Here is a 21,012-nt window from a genome sequence, read left to right as displayed (position 1 = left end):
ACGTCTCGTGTTTTATGTACTGAAACAGAAAGCGGGAAAGGCGGAGACATCGCGCCACAGCTATTAACCCTTCGTACCGCACCAGCTCTAGGGTGCATGGGGGTCTGCGGACCTCACAAACTGAAGAGAAGCTCTTCATCCTGATTTATTCTACACAACATAACAAAGTGGATAAAGAAAGAAATCAACAGCAGCGACTGCTGATGAACTGGCCGCAGCTGTTAACCCTTTGTGAGGCGCCGCTCCGCCAGGCCGCACGCCATTGGCTGTCAGAATAAGGGGCGGGGCGAGCACGAGTGCCCTTGAAGATTGGCGCTCAGTCGGTGAATGTGACTTGGGCTGTGATACTCAGTCGTGTAATATGACATGGTGCAACCACAGCCACCGACAGAAAGTCACATAATGTGACCTCGGCTTTAGTGACCGTACCCCAGAAAGGCTTTAGGAAGGAGCTAATCTAAAGCATTGGCCCTGGCAGATACAGCGCCTTGTAAATCCGTGCTCCGTGTTGAGTGATAGTTACTAACAATATGTCGCCGTTCTGCTTTACCCTTTTAGAAATCATCTTGTGAGGAACACTAGAATGGAAAATCGACTTGGGCCGTTTCCTAATGTGTAGCCATTGTGACTTGCTAGTGATATGCTGGTACCTCGGACCGCATGCTCTGAGACGATGTACCCAGGGTTCAACTTGAGGGTCGACGTCAGACACCCTCGCCCAGGAGACCCAGCCAGGGCTGATGAGAGCCCACCCCCTTGAACCAACGCCATCTAGTGGCTCTTTCTGCGACTGTAGCGATGCCAGGCAGTGCGTATGCTTTTGCTTGTAAAGCCCCCACACCCTACTTCAGACAGGCTGGCACTGGGCACGCCAGCCCTGTCTCTAGCTGGCAGTACTGGCACTTAGCAAGCTTCCTCTCGTTCCCGGCATCCTGTCACGTCCACCATAACCAGCTCTTCGGAGACCTCTGGCAGGACGAGTGTGTCGGGTCACCGTGTCACTGTTGCCATTTGAGTCGCGTGCCTTCAGATGCCAGTCTTGCGCAGAAGTGAGTGGGCCTGCCGATGTTCTGTGCCTTCCGGGTGTTTGATGGCTGAGGAGACGCTGCTGTCGCCCGCTGCTTTAATCACCTGGACGTGTCTCCAGGGGTCTTTGGACAACCTGGACCAGAGGTAGTAAGATGGTGTCTCACTCCTGACCCAAAGGTGTAGGAGGACATCACAGACAGTCTGCACCAAGAACTTCAGGTACTGCGAATGGTCAGGCCATGAGATCTCTCACCTCATCCAGGCCCCCCCACTGTCTCAATCCTACCATCCTGCTGGTATACTCTTCTCCTCCTTTACAAGGTGGCTCCTTTCCGTGACCTGGACCTTCTCATTTCGAGGCTTGGGGAGGCTACCTAGTCCTCACAGTTGCCACCGCTGCCACTAATGCCCAATACCACTTTCTGTCCGTCCAAACTGCAATGCCTGGTCTGGTAATAATCCTTATCTTGGGTCCTACTATGGTGCCAATGTTCTTATTTGGTTCCTCAGATTAAAAACTTGAAGACCCCCTCTGGCACAGGTGATGGCAGCGCACAATCGCATTGGAAGCCCGTGTTTTGACTGACTCAATGTTGGGTGTATTTGGGTAGCCATTTTGTTTTCTAAATCTAGTAGTGCGATAATGAATGTGCCCAGGCAAATATCCGTCCATTTACTAAACCCATCGTATCCCGTGCAGGGTCACGGGGGCAGCAGCAAGTCGGAAAATCCTTAAACTGTACTTGAGGACAGTAACAAAGTCCTTCAGCTTCATTTACTACACAACACTGGTGGAGAGCCAGGATGACTGGGACTGGGGTGGGGAGGGGGGGCACTGCCTTTCGAGTAGGCCTCTAAAACGGGAGGGGAGGGGGCGTGGCCTTAAACGCTGCATCCGTCGCCAAGGGAGATGGCCACAGGGCCCCCAGTAATCTGTGTGGGCGGGCAGCGGCCCTTCTAAACGTGCCAAGCAAGCCTGAGAGCGGTGCCAAGTCGGACCAGTCAGGACCCGCTTTCCATTCATTTGGTGCTGCGGGTAAAGAACACCAAAGAGCAACTCAGGCTGTCGTTCCTTTGAAATAAATTTGGCAACAAAGGGGCACGGGGACAGGGTTGGAAACTTGAGGGCAGAATTTGAGGAGCTGTTAGACATTCTTCTTTTTCTTTACGCATGGAATAAATGAGCGAGTTGTGCGGTGGAGAGCAGGACCCTCAAAGCTCGACGATCGAGGTGAATGGGCTGGATCAGTTTGTTGGGCCGAGTGGCTTTGAATGCCCGCAAGCAAGGATGCCAAGCCTTGAGGGACATCTTTTTTATGTTCACTCTTTACTTGTGTCCCACCTTCCACATCCTACTGTGGTTCGACGTTCCAACCTTCCAGGGTCTTCTACTTTAGCTGACGCCGCCTCACTGTACATCATGTAGCTTAGCTGGCACCTTCTTCAGAAACCACACAAATGGTAAGCAGAGCCGCCCTTCTGGTCCTGAGCTGGGAACCCATGAGATGGTGTGCCAGCCCTGACCTGCACAAACCAAGCAGTGTGAGGTGGTCCCACTGCAGGGTCCACGTATGCCCCTTCAGCATTAACTCATTTTTATTGATCCTTTAAATCCCTCATGAGTCCTAGAGACCTTTAAAGGTGCAGTATAGCCGACTACGTACTCGGAGAATGGGTGCCCAGGCAGCAGGGCTGGCACCGCCATTAATGTGGGTGCAGATCTTGAGGGGAGGGGCAGCTGCATGGGTTACCTACTGAACAGTCGGTTGGCACATTCTTAAGCTTGGCCTAGGACGCAAATTAACCTAGCACTGGCACTGCCAGGCGGTGTGTTACCTCTCAATGAAAGTACACTTTATATAGCGCCTTTCCATAGTTCACACCTTTCGAAGGCAAATAAAGAACAGAAACATACACAGAGAAATGGAGAGGTACAGTGAGTCTGGACGATGGATGGACAAATGGATATGAAAAAAAACTGGATGGTTCACAAGCTTCATTTATGATTGGCTGATCAGTGCGACACTGACCTTTAACCTTTGAAGTTGGAATTAATCAAACATTTTTTTTTTCTTTTCTCCTTCCTTCTTTGTCTTGTAGCTGCTGATCTGGCCTGCCCCACCGGGGGGCGTGTGCACTTGACTAACCTGCGCTGCTATTGGCTGAGCCCAACACAGGACAGCTGGTCAGATGCCAGGCATATATGCCAAGGTACCCCAGGGGCAGACCTACTGATAGTGGGTAACGCCAACATCCAGAGCTTCATCCTCCAGAACTTTCTAGAGTAAGTGGGCAATTTTCTATTATGACGCAAACACTCGTGATCACCTCAGTCAGCTTTTGAGGGGTCTGTAGAATGGGGTTGGAGCAGGTCATGTGCAATGGTGAACTGGAGCGAGCGGGGGGTGTGCATTGCGATTAGGCTGAGAGGAATGTTGGGGGTTCTAACATGGGACACAATTCATTAGTCCAGCAAGTGTAATAAACCCTGGGGGGGGGGGAGGCCCCCATACGATATCAGGCACCATGTAAAAATACACAAGAGATTGAAGTCTGTATAGGGACCCCCCAGGGACCCCCCCTCCCTCGGGACCCCCCCCTCCCTTCATGTTTTGGGACAAATGGAGCATTTTTGTTCAGTTCCTGAACGCAAGGCATAATACGGGACACGATGAATAAACACACGTGACTGTGAGGTCCGCGTGTGATGGACGCAGCTCCTAGCGAGTTAGCTCAGCTCAAAATCCCACCCAAATCCTGCCAGAGTTAGAACTCGTTTCCTAAATTAGGAAAATGGATGAAGGGCACTCCCTCTTACTTCGAGTTTGCATCACTCTTGAGAATTCTGAGCCGCTCTGCACTGTTTTCCTACACTGGCATGCTCGATAAATATGGCAGCCCACAGTATCTGAGACGCGAGTCATGTAACATCACGGAACGTCCACTGTGCCTTCTCATGTCAGTTCATTAACTTGACAGTCGTCAGACAAGCCGCATCCTAACCATGGAGTAAGCGGGCGCACCGCCTAACATCGACAACCTCCTCAACGGAGTGGAACTCTGGAGGTCCGCACCAAGACTCTGATGGGCGCTTCGTGGGCATTACGTGAGCTCTGTGGCTCTGAACCGGCAGTCTTGGAGTTTCAAGTTCACTTTGTCTACCACTAGGGGGCCTCACTACCTAATATTGTCCTGCGTTGCCCTCCACACATTGTGCTTTCCTTGGTTCACCATTTAGCGGCTTTTATTATTTGGGTCCCATTAAAATTTTAGAAGAGCAGTGGAGTGGGGTGGGGGGTTGGGGTTTAGAAGGCTGCTAACTTTGGATCAACACGTTCATAGGGGGCGCCACCGAGACGCATATCCCAGACACAACCGACACGTACACAGTCACGGGTTTTATTCCTCTAAGTACCTTATATATAATGCAGTACATACATGGATGGGGAATCCTTCCATTTTTCTTCTCTCTCCCTATTCCTCTTCCTGTCACAAGTGTCGTCCTCTGCCTCCTGACTCTGACCCTCCGAGGCAACACAGAGTGGCTCCCTTTAAACTGAATCCTCCGAGTACTTCCGGTGTCCACCCAAAGTCCGATAGAAGCAGCAGTTTCTATAATGCAGGGATGGTTCCTCCCTGCAGCTCCCCCTAGTGCCACCCATTGGACACAACAGGACTACAACTCCCAGCATGCCTGAGGGAGCAGCGACACAAGAATGCTGCCCTCTAGTGTATCGGGAAAGTAAAAGCTCCTAGAAGGCTAACCCCCCCCCGGTCCCTTCATCATTTTGGCCTCCCTCCCCAGCAAAGGATCAGTTCTTGACCTGGTTGGGATGCCAATCCATCGATGTCCATCCACTCCGGCCTACGCTTTCCCTCTGACGACACTTAAAAAAAATAATTCAAGGTGCGGCCAAAAACAAAATAATTGAAAGGTGCAAAATTTACCAAAGCCTCCAAGGCTGAAGGTCAATGTGCTGATTGTGCATTCCGCAGGGCTGGCAGCGTGTGGATCGGGCTGAGCGAAGACAGTCAGGACGTCCTGCGTTGGGTGGATGGCAGCCGTCCCGACTCCTTCATCAACTGGGGACCCGCTGCGGATGCCAGACACGGCTGCATACTCATGGACATGAGCTCTGGTGGCCTCTGGACAGGTGACGACTGCGGGCAGGAGAACTTCTTCATCTGCGAGAAATCTGTGCAAGGTGAGATAAGTGGGGTGGGAGGTCATAGAGACCACACAGGGGCGGTGGGCACTGGGCTCAGCTCATTGTTTTACGCAGCATGTGCCTCAGTGTTTAGTTCACATCTGCGTTACAGGCAGCTACCATGAAAGTTGTGGAAGTGGTGGTGGCTTCATTCTTTACATTTAGTTATTCGTTTAGTCCAATTGGCATGGAACTCAAAGCAATGATGCCTGTCTGCGCAGCTGTGCCAGGCTGGAAGGTTTAGACTTCACAGAACTTGAAACAGATGCCCGAATGCTAAGTGGATGGCTCAATCAGTCAGTCAGTCGGATGACAGCAGTACTGGGGACCTCCTGGCCCATGAGCTGCCTGTACAGAGATGCCCGTCTTTGTACTCCGTGTGTCTCCCACATCCCATAAAACATACAGGTTGTGGTATTAGATGACTCAGACTGGGGGCATCAGTGTGCCCTGTGATGGAACTGACTTATCGTGTGCCCTCATTCTATTTGGGTGACCTCAAAAGGGGCTGGCTAACTTGAGGGGATGGATGGATCGATCAATATATTTAATAAAGAGGCTGGCAGTGGAGGGTGGCACAGTAGATTGCACCCAGTTATTACTTGTGTGGACTTTGCATCTTCACCTTGTTGGTATTTCCTAAAGACCTGCAGGTCAGGTTAGTTGGCGATTCCCAAGGCGGCACCGGTGTGTGTGTGTGTGTGAGCCCTGCTCAGGCTTGTCTCCTCTCTTGTGCCCAGGGCTGCCTAGTTGCCCCCAAAACCCTGAAATGAGGATGTTATATTATGAACCCACTTATCCTGAGTAAGGCTGTGGGAATGGCTGGTGTCTATCTTGGCAAGCACCGGGCACAAGTCAGGAACAATCCCTGGGCAGGTCACACCAAGTCACCTAACCTGCCCGTCTTTGGATTTGAATCTTATTTGCTTTACCTCCATTAAACGGAAATGGATGCCATCTAGTGGTGTTCTCCACTCATTACAACATTCATTCAGCCCATTCTTTAAAAGGGAGGACTGCAGCACACTGGGAGAAGACAAGTGAAGTCAAGTGGCGTGAAGTCGAGTGGCTCCATTGTCATACCATCCATACACTGCATGGCAGCACACAGTTGGAATTAAGGATGGTATGTGAGATGTGGGGTAGGCCTACAGATAAAGGAGCAGACCAGCCACCCGGAATTAATGATTGTCACTGACTGTGTGTTTCTCCTGTTTGGATCATCTCTGATGACCTCCTACAACCCTGAATAGAATTAAGCAGCAGTAATAATTAAAATATTAATAATAATTTAATATATCCCTGTATAGGATGAACAAGTGGTATTATTAGTAAGGTGATGAGGATCAGCACCCCCAAGTCTGAGGTCCTGGTTCTCAGCTGGAAAAGGCTGCAGTGCCCTCTTCAGGTTGGGGGATGAGGTGGTTCCTCAAGCGGAGGAGTTTAAGCATCTCAAGATGTTGCTCACTAGTGAGTGAAGAATGGAGTGGAAGAATCTCCAGGTGGACCACAGTGGTGGTCGCTATACCAGTCAGCGGTGGTGAAGAGAGTTCTCGATGTACTGGTCAATTTACGTTTCTGTCCTCAGTTATGGCCATAAGCTGTCAGTAGCGAGTGAAGGAACTGAATCGTGGATACAAGCCGGAGAAAGGAGCTTCCTTTGCAGGGTGTCTGGGCTCAGCCTTAGAGGTGGGGAGACATCCAGGTGGAACCCCTGCTCCTCCACATCTTATTATCAACATCATCCAATAGTATAAGGCGGCCATCATGGGGCACAGGACCAGTTTAGAGTCACCAGTGAATATGATGTGTTCACCCACCCATAGATGGTGACAAGACAGAAGCCAAGTGCCATGCTGCCACCTTCTGGTATGTTAGGCCTTACATATACCAAAGCGACGTTGCAAATGGTTTTGAGGAGGAGGCTTTGGAGAGTTAACATGCCATTTCATGCGGGACGTGGGCGTCGCCTGGGGGGGCTCCTTGAGTATCTGTGCTCATTTGTGTCCCTTTATGTTGCCTGAGCAGGGCTGCTTCTTCCCAACGTGGAGACCTTCCTCACCGGTGTCCCCATCATGACTGGAAGTTACCCTCAGAGCAACATTTCTCTCGCCTCAAGTCCATTGAACCCATCATCAGGAACGTTCCAGGTAATTGCAGCTTCTGGGGGGCTTCAGAGTGATGAAGCCTTCATGTCGGAGGGAATTCTGAGCTGGGCTTGGTTGTTTCCGTGGTTATTCAGACACGAGATGGCCTTCAATGACTGTTTGAACACTGAAGTCAGCCATGACAGTGACAACAGCAGGTTGATGCGGTGGGCTCCAACTTAAACCAAAGTGCCAATCGTTTTGTTTTGGTTTTTTTTTCTGTCCAGTTGATGGTGTTTCCTGGCCTCTGGTTCAGTCACACCGGGCAGGTTGTGTCCATCGAGTTTGTGGCCGAGCCACTGAAGCAAAGGACTGACACCCGTTTTCAGGTCCTGCGTCCCTACTGCAGCCCAAGCCAGCACCTCGTCCCACCAGGTGACTTTCTCTGCTCTTGGACTTGGTCACAGCTGAAGTCTTCATAGTCCACTTGCCCACTGGCCACTCTGCTAAAAATAAATGTTAAGAACTGAAAAGAACTTGGCGGGGGCAGCGGAAGTGGGGGGCAGCCATTTACAAAGATGCAGATACTTTGTCATTTCAGTTTTCATTTTGACCCCTACGTTCAGGTTCTCATGTTCTCATATCCTTCACTTTTTGAATTGGGGGGTGGTGGGGTGCGGGTAGTCCTCTTCCTTATGACTCTTTGGCAAACTCAGCGCTGTTGTTTCCCACCAGGGTGTGAATTTCTGCAGAACCCGTTTGCTTGCTGCTCTTCTGTGCCCCTCTGCAACACCACGGGCGGCTGTCCCAGCGGGCAGCAGTGGTGTCACCTGCGTGAAAGCTGCCTGCCAGTGTCGAGCCCCTGCAGTTCTTATGCCTTTGAGAACGTCTCTTCAAATGTGCCACCCATGATCAAGCCACCACGCCACATCGGTCTGCAGCCATTCTACTTTCTGGTGAAAGATCTTACAGTCCAAGTGCCCCCCAGCTCGGAGCCCACCCACTATAATGTGAATATGGCTTCTCTTTTTGGGTCCATGTTGCTCTGCTGCTGTGGCACAAATACAGTATGTCATTCCTGGTCTCCTGTTTTTGCAGATCCATCTGGCCGAGGAGGAGATCCACGTGTATCCCGATGACATTGTAGCTATTCAGCACACCTCAGCTGATGGCCCACCCATGAGATGTCAAAAGAGCCAGGACTCACCCTGGAGGCAAAGCTACATGACGCTCTCTGGGTCATCCTGGTGGGAGAATGGGCTCACGGTGATCCCAGCCCAGCCATCTTGGGTGGATGAGGTCATCTGCGACCTGAGGGTCCTGTACTCCGAGAGACCCCGCAGCTTCACCCTCAGTCCTACAGCGAGCACAGGTCTGTCAGCTTCAAGCTCTTATGCCATATCTGTGACAGTCGGCAATGCGGTGAGCAGCGCCACCTCGGGTTGCACAATGGAAGTGCGCACAAGCATCTCTGGGCTTCAGATGATCTACCCTCGGCCCGTCGGGGGGAAGATCCACCTCACTGTCAACCAGTCCGCTCTGATAGTCATCAAAATCCTGTCGGGGGCCAATGCCACGAGTACCTGGTCATACCCGGTGCAGAGGGCTGGCGTACAGTTCCAGCCGTCCTGCCCACCCAGCATCCTGAACCTCGCGCCGGGCTGTAAGCGGGACACCACTGACACCTGGTTCTCTTTCGCTTGGGTCAGTCTGCTGGCATCGTCCTCGCACGTGCTCCACATTTCAGTTTCCAATGAGGTCAGCTCCCAGAACCTTTCAGTGACACTTGAGTCCCACGAGGAGATCGCTGGGCTTGAGGTGTCCCCTTCTGGAATGCAGCGGCTGTTGGTGGATGTGCCACAGGTAAGGAGGCTTCGGTGGGCGGTCAGGTTTGGCAGCGATGAGGCCTGGACGACACCAGAGCAGCCACAAAATCCAGAACATGCTTCTTTCAGAGCAAAGGGTGTAGAATGGAGGGGCTAAGGAGCTTTGGGAATGTAAGGGGGTGAGCCACCCACCCTTGTGTCACATCGTTCAAGTTTTCACCCTTTTCTTCTCCAAATGAATGACTTCTGTGGTGGGCTTTGTGTTTGAGATCCTTCTACCTGGTGGATTGGTGTCTAGCTTCTATTATAGAGTGTCTATCTATCTATCTATCTATCTATCTATCTATCTATCTATCTATCTATCTATCTATCTATCTATCTATCTATCTATCTATCTATCTATCTATCTATCTATCTATCTATCTATCCAATCCTGCCGACTATGCTAAAATTAAAATCTATCTATCTATCTATCTATCTATCTATCTATCTATCTATCTATCTATCTATCTATCTATCTATCTATCTATCTATCTAATCCTGCTGACTATGCTAAAATTAGAATCTATCTATCTATCTATCTATCTATCTATCTATCTATCTATCTATCTATCTATCTATCTATCTATCTATCTATCTTCTAATGTGGTCCACATGTCTGAGATCCATCCTTCTTCTTTAGACGTTCGCAGCTCACGTTTCCGGTGGCTCTTCAGTCGTCTACTCCTGGATCATCGACAATCAGACCGCATTCACATACACTGGGCAGATGTACACCGTTGTGTTTAACAGGCCTGCAGTGTACAACCTAAAGGTGAGGCAAGTCGAGAAGATGATCAGGATGAACAAGTCTAGTGAACCCCTAAAAGTTTTAACATGGTCTATCTGATGTCTCCTTCTGGCAGGTTCTGGCTGAGAATCCGGTGAGCTCCATGTTCCTGGAGGTGCGGCTGGAGGCTGATTTCATGAATCCACTAGCAGACCCACAGTTTGTCTCCCTGGCAGAGGTCATGGAAGCAAACGTCCCCCAGGAGATGTCCTTCCAAGTCAAAGTTGACATGTCCATTGGTATCACTGTGAGGTGTGTGTCTGTTATCGGTACTTTGGTCTTCTTCTCCTCCTGACTTGAATCAAAGGCTAAGTAGCTGTCTGAGTCAATGAGGCACAGTGGGGCATCTGTACCTTCACTTTGGGGGGCGACTGCATATATAAATATATTTGTGTGTGTGTGTGTGTGTAAATATATAATAAAAATAAATTTTAAAGAAGAATAAGACAGTCCCACCTTTGAATTGAGCCAAGGTGACATAAAATGTGCACTGACCCTGCTGCTGAAGAAAATTCGATGGAAAGATGGGATTTGGCCATGATGTGTTTTTTCTTTTCTTTTCAACAGGTGGGATTTTGGTGATGGAAACCCACCAGAAGACCACTCCATAATGGCACCATACGAGCCGTCTCTGCTGCAGCCTGATCCCAATGTTGAGCAGGTTTATGTGTTGGACTTGGCAAACCACACGTACACTCAGCCCGGTAAGCCTCTGATTCTGAGGTTCAGGATGTTTTTCTAGGACTGTTTATATCCGGACCATCTACTTTGTTTCTGATATTTTCTTGTATTTGGTATTGCTGTACTTTAACAAATACCACGTTGCTTTTATATTTTCTGTACATTGTCTATCATCTAACCCAGTGTTTTCCAACCTCGGTCCCGTGGCCCCCCTGTGGCTGCAGGTTTTTGTTCCAACCAGCTTCTGTTTTTAATTGAACTCCTGGGCTCATTAAGTGATATTATGTTTCCCAAGTTTTGTGTTTTGGGGACAATATAGAAATTAGAAAACTAAGTTTGGTAAAAAAAAAAAAATATATATATATATCTATATCTATCTATCTATCTATATATATATTAAAATGCACCAAGCAGTTATATGGGAATAATGTATTTTTTTTCATTTTAACAATATTTTCATCTTGATTTTCATTCTACTTTTCCAGGTGTTCTAATTGTTTAATTAATCCATTATTTACTTATTAGTGGCTCTGATGCTAAAGTACTTGCAGCCTTTGATTATTTCGTGTTGTTTTCCTGGGTGTCTGCTCTGCTCATTTTAAATTGTCATTAATAAGATACAATGAAGGGGAAAACTGCACAGAGAAAGGGCAAAATAAAATGAAATCAACAAAAGAGAGTTAAGCATTTAAATCGATAGCAAAAGCAGAAATATTTCTAAATGTCTTATAAATGTAAAAATCATGCTGCTGTGCTTTTCTGAATGTAGAATAAAAGAAAAAATAATACCAGCTTTTTAAATGAGCTCAGTGCTATCAGGTGTTGTCACTGATTAGGAATCTGCTTGGAACAAAAAGCTACAGCCACAGGGGTGCCACAGGACCAAGGTTGGGAAACACTGGACTAGAGTGATGGAAATAATAAAAGGGCGCCACATGTTGGAAGATTGCTGCTTTCTTGCCCACTGGGTTAATCAAGGCTGTTGAGGTCGACCCTCAATAATTTGGTAGAAGTAAGACGTAGTGTGGTTAGGAAGTGACGTTAAACCAAAAGATTTGCACTTTAATGTGTGTGTCACAGCAACACCCGTGTGTTTTTTTAGAGCTGGTGATAGTGAGTCCTTAATGCGGAATATAGCAGGGTGACTGGTAACTGGCGCTACCCGAGTCTTTGTGTGGCTAGGATTACTCTGTGTGTGTGTGTGTGTGTGTGTGTGTGTGTGTGTGTGTGTGTGTGTGTGTGTGTTGATCTTCAAGGACAGGAGCAGACAAACCCAATAAATGTTCCTGGTAAGTCTCAAAACCGTCACGATAATGCAGTGGTGCTCACTCACTGACTGGTGTTGCAAAACCTTCTTTTGCGAAATGTTTCCCACAGTGACGTCTTTCTTTTTTTCGCCCTTTTAGGTGACTACACTGTGCAGGTGGAAGTCTTCAATTCTTACAACAAGACAGGAAGGAGTGCCCCGGTTCAAGTGCGCACACCGTTGACCGCACTCAATCTTTCAGTGACGCCGTTTTATCCTCAGCTCAACCAGAGTGTAACATTGCAGGCGTTGCCTACCCCCTCCACCTATGGGGTCCAGTACAGTTGGAATTTTGGTGATGGGTCACCATTGGCTGTCGGACCAGAGTCCGCTGTGCAGCATATCTTCCACAGTCACGGACTGTATAACATAACCTTGATGGCTACCAATGCTCTCAATGAAGTGACTACATGGCAGCTTGTAGAAGCAGAAGAACCGATCACAGGCCTCTGGGTGACTTACGATGGGCCCACCGAACTGGGATTGCCTACCGTGCTAAATGGATCTGTTTCTACTGGCACCGGCGTAACGTGGACATTTGATTTGGGAAATGGCCAAGTCTATGCCAGGCTGTCTGAAAATTCCTTTTCTTTTATCTATGAAGAGGTGGGGAACTACACAGCAAACGTCACCGTTAGAAATCAAGTCAGTGAAGCGTTTCAGGCCATCACCGTAGAGGTGTACGAGCTGAGGATCCTGGGGGTTCTTCCTTCTGGCTGTGTTGTAACCAATCAAGCTGTCCTTTTCGAGGCTGTAATTTCCAGGATGAAAGCCGACTTGAGGTTCATCTGGAGTTTCGGTGACGGAAGTTTGCCAAGTGAAGCGGAGGGCAGCTCCAGCACCACCCACACGTATTACAAACCAGGGAGCTACCTCATGCAGGTGACCGTGTTCAGACTGGCAATGTCGGCATCGGTGGAGACCAGTGTCTGTGTGGAAGATGCGATTGCATTTTTAAACCTGAGACCATCCAACCCAGCAGTGGCAACCGGTGAAGAAATTTGTTTCACCGTCGAAATCATCCCAAAACCCGACGATGAGCATCATTATGAGTTCCTGTGGGATTTCAGCATGAACCAAGATTCACCGCTGAGCGGCCTAGATAACTACTGCTATGTCTTCCACCAGGATGGAACCCACCACGTCACAGTAACCGCGAAAAATAATGTGAGCTCTAGCATCGCTAAGGGCGTAGTACTTGCTCAGTCACCAGTGGGAGAAGTTCTTCTCAACGTGGACAATGAAGGAACCGGAGCTGTAGCTGTCAACAAGACCCACCTTTACATGGCTGACACTGTTTCAGGCAGTGATGTCACCTTTCAATGGAAATTTGGTGATGGATCTCCTGTGCAGCAAGGCCAAAACCTCTCTTACGCTTACAAGTCTATCGGACAGTTTGTCATCCTCGTAACTGCCTGGAATGCAATTAGCAAGAAGGAGGCCACTCTCAAAATGTCCGTCGTGGTTCCTATCAAGGAGGTGATTCTAAGCACAAGCCATAGCCTTGTAGAAGTGGGCCAGCCAATCACAATCATGGCGAAAGTGGACAGCCAGGCCAATTTGAGTTTCTTTTGGCAAGTGGACCCGTCGGACTCTACCGTGGAAGGTCCCTCTACTCTCAAGCATGTGTTCCAGCTCCCTGGGGTCTACAACATAACGGTGTGGGCCAAGAATACGGTCAGCAAAGCGCAGGCCACGGTCACTGTGGAGGTGTTTGAGAGAATCAGTGGATTGGAGATCCTCAGCTCGGATCTGATTGAGGGAAGGTTTATCACCGTGGACAATGAAGTTCTGTTGAAGGCTCAGATTTCCTGTGGCTCCAAGGTCACATTTGAATGGACAATTACTCACGGCGGAAACAACACGCTCCGAAGTCAAGGGGACTTCTACCGACATGTTGCCGATAAAGCAGAAGATGTCCTTGTGAAGCTGAAAGCCCAAAACCCTTTGCACAGCGTGATTAAGATCATCGAGTTGAGGGCAGTCGAGCTGGTGGCTGGGGTGAAGGTTTCAACTGTGCTAGACAGCGTGGAAATGGGGGTGCCTGTGGACATCTCCGTCAGCGTTGCTTCCGGGACTGACCTTCAGTACACCTGGTATGTCGAAGATGACCAACCTCCGGTCACGACTAACATCTCCTACCTTACCCATGCTTACAGGTCCACAGGTTTGGTACTCATCAACGTGACCGTTAGCAATGTGCTAGGCTTCAGTGTTGGCTCAACGGAGCTCCATGTGCAAGAAGCCGTCTCCGGCCTGGATTTTCAGATTCCTGGTTCCTTGTATCCATTTTATGTTGAAACTAACACCTCCATCAAGCTCCATGGATATGCAGCCAAGGGGACTGACTTGCGCTGGGAGTGGTTTGTATATGGAGACGGTCCTCCAGTTTGTCTCCTGGGACAGGAAGCAAACTTTTCTTTCCAGGAAGCATCCACATACCAGGTCTCTCTAAACGTATCAAATGACGTGAGCTGGGAGGAAGTTTCACACAACGTGGTTGCACAGGATGCTATCTATGGGTTGACCGTATCCGCCAATCAGTCTGTGGTGTGTGCTGGGGAGCCCGTTCTTTTTACTTTGAACACCCTTCGCGGAACTGACATTCGCTACTCTTTGCAATTCCCGTCATTTACCATCGCTTTAGAGCGCTCCGAGAACACCTTCGAAACGTCAGCCTTATCTCCAGGGTATCACATGGTGGTAGCCAAAGCTGAAAACAATGTGAGCGTTCAACAGGAGCAGACCGAGCTTAAAGTGGTGGAGAAGATCTCAGGCCTTCAGATCGCCAACTGCTGCTCTCAGGTGCTCGAAGCGAATAAAGAGGTCCTCTTCCATGCCCAGGTGACCAACGGCTCCCACCTGAGCTATCAGTGGTGTTTTCAGATGTTGGGATACCCCGATTTTAAAGCTGTGGGACAAAACGTCGTCTACGCTGCTCCAAACGACGGCACCTTAGTAGTCACTGTGGTGGCCACGAATGACTTCTGCTCTATGTCTTTGAACAAGTCCATGAAGGTCCAGTCGCTGGTTCTGCAGGCGGAGCTGTACACGGACATGACTGACACTTTCACCGACCAAGCTGTCACATTCTGGGTCCTCCCAAGGAGAGACGGTGACCTTTATTACCAGTGGAATTTCGGTGATTCTGGAAAGGTTGTCATCAGCCAGAATGATACCGCCACTTACTCATATCGAGCACCGGGCACGTTCCAAGTCAAAGTTAAGGTCTTCAACAACATCAGCTCTTTTATTGTCACAAGGGCCATCAACGTGCAAAGGCTGCAGTGTGGCGTTCCCAAAGTTCAGCTCATCCAGAAGCAGACAACCATCCTCAAGTCCCGGTCCAACTACTTTGAAGCCAGTCTTGATCTGCAGGGCTGCACCGCCTACAGGGCCACTTATCTCTGGGAGGCCTTTCAAAACCCCGACTGCCAGAATAATCAGATCTCGCTGGGCGGTGTCGACGTTAGTACCCCGTTGTTCATCCTTCCTAAGCTGAGCCTGGATTTAGGTGCCTACTGCTTGAAGTTCACGGCCACACTCCAGGGCACCCCACTGCAGAGCCAGGACAGCCTGAATATCACTGTGGTGCAGAGCCCCCTGGTGGCGCTGATTAAAGGGGGCTCTCAGAGAGTCTGGTCAGTCAAGCAAGACCTCCTTTTGGATGGCACAGACTCGTACGACCCTGATGTGAGAGCCGGAGAAGACCTCAGTCTCGTTTATCACTGGGAATGTGTCATTCAGGAAAGACAGCAGGACAATCCAAAGGTACTCAGCGGAATTTTAGAAGCCTATAGATAAGCTGGCCACAAGCACATTTTTTATTGATAATTGTTGACTTCTCTGAATTCCTAATAGGATGTAGGGAAGGATTATTAAGAGTTAATCCAATCGATGAACCAGCCAGTCAAAATGAGGATTGTGAGGAGGTGCCTGCTGCACACTAGCACGCCTTGGTGTCGATGAGTCAGACAGATGCATCTTCTTTCCAAAATTGTCCCTGTAAAGTGTCTGGGAAAGCAGAACGGGGTACACAAACAAAAAGGATGGGTCACCCCTCTTAACAAAAACACAAATAGGGGGCTTTGGTGCCTGTAAGTAAGAAATCAGGATGGCTTCAGTCAGCCTTCACGTGTGTAGAACATTAGCTAAAAAAGTCCTTCTTGAATGCCCGGTCAATATGTGACGCCACCTTCCAGAGATGGCTCCGTTTTATAACACCTGAGCTGGCAGTGGGCGATGTGGGCGTCCTCCTTGAGTGGCTACTGAGTGGATACTGTTAGTGTCCTAGAGTGGAACTGCCTACCTCTTCAGATCCCGAAAGGTGGTCACCAGGCACCCATATTCATTTCACATGTGATTTCACAAAAGTCACTAAAAATGAGGTTTTTAAATTTTGTAGGGTGGATAGCCAGGACTATCGTTAATAAGGGTCATTCAACAACCCAAACCAGTGTCTCCATCCTCAGCCGCCCCTCACGCACTCTCGTCCGCCTCGTGCACTGCCTGTCTGCACATTCACACCTGCGCCACTTATTTGGGGTCACAGGTACCAGCATCTACACGCACTTTCCTCAACTCCATAAGCTGATCCAAGCCAATGGGTTTTAGTGGCAGAGAAGACCATGCGAGCCCACTAGATGCACCCAGCGTTCCATAAATTGTTCCCGTGCTTTTTTGCAAATGGAGGAAAAGGTCGTGGATGAGATATAAAATACTGCCTATGATAGATAGATAGATAGATAGATACTTTATTAATCCCAAGGGGAAATTCCCATACTCCAGCAGCACCTTACTGATACAAAAAACAATATTAAATTAAAGATTGATAATAATGCAGGTAAAAAACAGACAATAACTTTGTATAATGTTAATGTTTACCCCCTGGTGGAACTGAAGAGTCGCATAGTTTGGGGGAGGAATGATCTTCTCAGTCTGTCAGTGGAGCAGGACGGTGACAGCAGTCTGTCGCTGAAGCTGCTCCTCTGTCTGGAGATGATCCTGTTCAGTGGATGCAGTGGATTCTCCATGATTGACAGGAGTCTGCTCAGCGCCCATCACTCTGCCACAGATGTTAAACTGTCCAGCTCCGTGCCTACAATAGAGCCTGCCTTCCTCACCAGTTTGTCCAGGCGTGAGGTGTCTCTCTTCTTAATGCTGCCTCCCCAGCACACCACCGCGTAGAAGAGGGCGCTCGCCACAACTGTCTGATAGAACATCTGCAGCATCTTATTGCAGATATTGAGGGACGCCAGCCTTCTAAGGAAGTATAACCGGCTCTGTCCTTTCTTGCACAGAGCATCAGTATTGGCACTCCAGTCCAATTTATCATCCAGCTGCACTCCCAGGTATTTATAGGTCTGCACCATCTGCATACAGTCACCTCTGATGATCACGGGGTCCATGAGGGGTCTGGGCCTCCTAAAATCCACCACCAGCTCCTTGGTTTTGCTGGTGTTCAGTTGTAGGTGGTTTGAGTCGCACCATTTAACAAAGTCCTTGATGAGGTTTCTATACTCCTCCTCCTGCCCACTCCTGATGCAGCCCACGATAGCAGTGTCATCAGCGAACTTTTGCATGTGGTAGGACTCCAAGTTGTATTGGAAGTCCGATGTATATAGGCTGAACAGGACCGGAGAAAGTACAGTCCCTTGTGGCGCTCCTGTGTTGCTGACCATAATGTCAGATGTGCAGTTCCCAAGATGCACATACTGAGGTCTGTCTTTAAGATAGTCCACGATCCATGCCACCAGGTATGAATCTACTCCCATCTCTGTCAGCTTGTCCCTAAGGAGCAGAGGTTGGATTGTGTTGAAGGTGCTAGAGAAGTCCAGAAACATAATTCTTACAGCACCACTGCCTCTGTCCACGTGAGAGAGGGATCAATGTAGCATATAGATGATGGCATCCTCCGCTCCCACCTTCTCCTGATATGCAAACGCAGAGGGTCGAGGGCGTGGCACACATTTCACTGGGGTTTTATGGCGGCTGGACCAAAAGGGGCGGGGTTAAATGCCCTCACTGGGCAGCATCTATGGAGAAAGGAGATGTCAGTGTTAGTGGCAGCACCCCCTCATGTCTTGGCAGGTCATTATATACCTTGACTGAGCCTGCGAGGAGGTCCTCTGATGCACATGTGTGTCCATATAGACATACATATATAAAATGACTGTTTCTCTTCCTAACACCTTCATCCTACAGTTGCTTGTTGAGGTCTAAGTTGCTCCCATCTCCTCTCTCTCTCCACTCCAACAGATGGCGCCTTTCTCTCCCTGCTTGTCCTTCAGCCTGACTAACACCAGTTTGCTCCTCATCCCGAGTGCGTTGCTCGTCCACCAGGCCGCCTATGTGTTCACCTTGACCATCTTCAAGCCCAGGAAACAAGCTGCCTCCAGCTCTCAGACGGTGGGTCTCTTGTCTTCTTGATTTAAGTGGCTCTTCAGTGCAGGCGTCTGCTGTTTTTTTTTACATTTCGTTTGTTTCAATCTGTTGCACATTAGGACAACTTTGATCAATGGAGTGTAGTGAAATTCTTTTAAATTTTATTTAGGAGCTGGTAATCCACACTGTTACTACATTACCTGTGACTCCTGTTGTTCTTCAGTTGTATAGTGCCTGGCTGTTTCCTGACTCTCCTGCTAATTTTAAATTGCTCATCACAGCAAGGGGGCAGCCCAGCAGCTCGGCCCCCAGCTGTCATCCATCTCGAGTTTGAATGTTCTGCCCGGGTCTCTGTAGCTTTTCTTCCCACACGACTAAAGACGGGCACCTTATGCTGATTGGTGGTCCCAGTTCGGTTGAGATTATGGATGTGTCTGTGAGATGACCCTGTGATGGACCCGACTCCTGCCGTGTGCTCTGTGCTTTGTGCTGCTGCTGTGGGCTCCTCAGACCCAAGCCCCACCCACCCCGGCCCCCCAAACCTAAACTGAATCAAGTGGGTTTGAGAACCATTCTGGCTAACTGGTGTTCACCCCAGGAGACCGCTGCTGCTCTCTTGTCGTTCGTTGTGCCATACAAATACGTGCCGCCGCTTGCTTCTTGGATTTTTACTTCGCTTCCCCGGATTCTCCAACATTTTTTGAATGTTTTGCAGGTGACAACGTTGGCTGGCAAAGTTCTACCGGTGACCATAGAGTGTCACTCCTGCAATGTCCTGTCCAGTTACAGCGTGAGTCAGAGCATCCAAGTTACCCTTTCAGGAAAGTGCATTGATTGCAGCAACACGTCCCTGGTAAGTGTGAAGCAAAAACGTTCAGGTGAATGACGCCCGCCGGGTAGAGCTGCTCCCTCGTGGCTCCGGTGGCCTGGAGTTTGCATGCTCTCCCCGTGTCTATGTGGGGTTTTCTCTTTCTTCTGCGGTTTTTCTACTGCATCCTCACGGTTTTAGGCTGATTAACAGTTTTATGTTAGAAGATTACAGAAACGAAGTATTAAGACCAAAGGTTTATGGTAATCCTCCTCCCTCTGAAGGACAATTCAGAATCATTTTTATGATTTGATATGATTTTGGGCCTGTGTAGGCTAAGGCCTGTCTTTTGAGTGAGGGGGTCAGGCTGCCTGGGGTGAAGCCTGTTCTACTTTACTACACTTTCGTGGTGAACTTCATAACTATGTGTGGATTACCACAATCTGAGCAATTTAAGAATTTTTTTTTGATACTGTCTGCTGATTGGTCGAGAATTGTTTTCTCCACCCTTCACACTTTAAACTTCAGATTAAAAAATCGTTGTCATCCGTGACTACAAATACGACATTATAAAGACAGCATTACTGACAGGACCGTGTTGCCTTGATGTCTTTCAGTACCAGTGGAAGGTCGAGAGCTCAGACAGTGAGCTGCTGGTGTTGGACAACAGCACCACAACCACGGGGCCTTTTGTCCCTGACCTGGTGATCCTGCAGGGCGTGCTTCGCGATGGCGTGAACTACACGTTCACGTTGACTGTCCAGGACCGTGTCTATGACCAGAGAGGTTTTGCCAGCATCACTCTCGTTTCCAATTACCCACCCAATGGAGGAACCTGCACTCTGGAGCCAGACAGCATCATCTACCTCCTGGAGACGCCGGTCACATACCTCTGCACGGGTAAAAAGACACCCATGGGGGGGGGGGGGGGGGGTCTGGGGTGGTTTTGTTCTCACCTGTAGATCGGATTGTTGCGCACTTTCTAACAAGTTTACCTAAGGTGACTTATGAGATGAATGTTCGTTGCAGATGTTTGTTTCCTTTTTTACTGCCTATATAATGTTAGCATCAGCAGGTTAATCGACTTGCGCTGTGTCACACAACAAAGCCGACAAGGAAACTGAAGCAGTAATCTTAAGGGTTAAACTCCCATATAAATCAGCCGGTGCTTACCGACTACGCCATGCTGATATCATGTTGGAGGCTGTAGACTCTTGACACATGGTCTCTCTCTCCCATTACAGGATGGACCGATGAAGATGACCCTCTCGCACAGCTGATTTTTACCCTGGTAGCTGAGATCTGCCAGGAAGATCCCTGGGCTTGCCAGACCTTCATGCTGTACCGTGGAACGAATCCGACCTTCACAACTCTGGTACCGCTGGGATCTGCGGCTGACGAGTCCACCATCAACATAGTGATTCATGTGGAGGACTACCTGGGGTCCAGAACCGTCGCCCTCAATAGGTCTGTTATTTTCTCACGGTGTCTCAGTCCTGGTCTTGGAGAGCCACCTCGATTAGCAGAGCTCTTTGTCAGTATATGCTGTGTCAGCGTGAATTTCTGTTTCATTGCTTTCGATTTGTCATGACCTTATGCTCTTTTCATTGGTTTCATTCGCAATTCTGTATGCTACATTTTTGAATTTTATTTCTTCTGATGGTGCTCTCATGTGCCTTGAGTGCACCACAGCTTGTCCCAGTTGCCAGGGTAACCTTTCCCATTACATCTTACGCCACCTGCTGGTATTTGCAGTGGTGAAAATTAAAGGCCGCCCACTTGGCAGTGTCTTTATATGAGCGTTTGATAAAAATGAAACCTTTGCTACAAAAACATTTCTTGCTTTCTATATTG

General features: G+C 48.9%; 1 protein-coding gene across 2 annotated transcripts in view; it reads left to right on the top strand.

Moving 5' to 3' along the window:
• Positions 1–21,012, top strand: part of pkd1b (polycystic kidney disease 1b) — a 118,942-nt gene that overhangs the window by 34,962 nt on the left and 62,968 nt on the right. For both annotated transcript variants that reach the window (XM_051936479.1, XM_051936480.1), the window contains 14 exons: positions 3,130–3,313; positions 5,026–5,234; positions 7,266–7,387; positions 7,612–7,759; positions 8,060–8,334; positions 8,423–9,187; positions 9,833–9,964; positions 10,056–10,231; positions 10,547–10,683; positions 12,067–15,737; positions 18,225–18,374; positions 19,066–19,203; positions 19,776–20,058; positions 20,403–20,625. In XM_051936479.1, coding sequence (XP_051792439.1) covers positions 3,130–3,313; positions 5,026–5,234; positions 7,266–7,387; positions 7,612–7,759; positions 8,060–8,334; positions 8,423–9,187; positions 9,833–9,964; positions 10,056–10,231; positions 10,547–10,683; positions 12,067–15,737; positions 18,225–18,374; positions 19,066–19,203; positions 19,776–20,058; positions 20,403–20,625 — 6,613 coding nt within the window. The remainder of the gene's footprint in view (positions 1–3,129; positions 3,314–5,025; positions 5,235–7,265; positions 7,388–7,611; positions 7,760–8,059; positions 8,335–8,422; positions 9,188–9,832; positions 9,965–10,055; positions 10,232–10,546; positions 10,684–12,066; positions 15,738–18,224; positions 18,375–19,065; positions 19,204–19,775; positions 20,059–20,402; positions 20,626–21,012) is intronic.

This window comes from Erpetoichthys calabaricus, chromosome 14, assembly GCF_900747795.2.
Source record: "Erpetoichthys calabaricus chromosome 14, fErpCal1.3, whole genome shotgun sequence".
NCBI classification, from domain to species: Eukaryota; Metazoa; Chordata; class Cladistia; order Polypteriformes; family Polypteridae; genus Erpetoichthys; species Erpetoichthys calabaricus.
The sequence above is the reverse complement of the archived record's forward strand: the minus strand, read 5'-3'. Positions and strand labels throughout refer to the sequence as shown.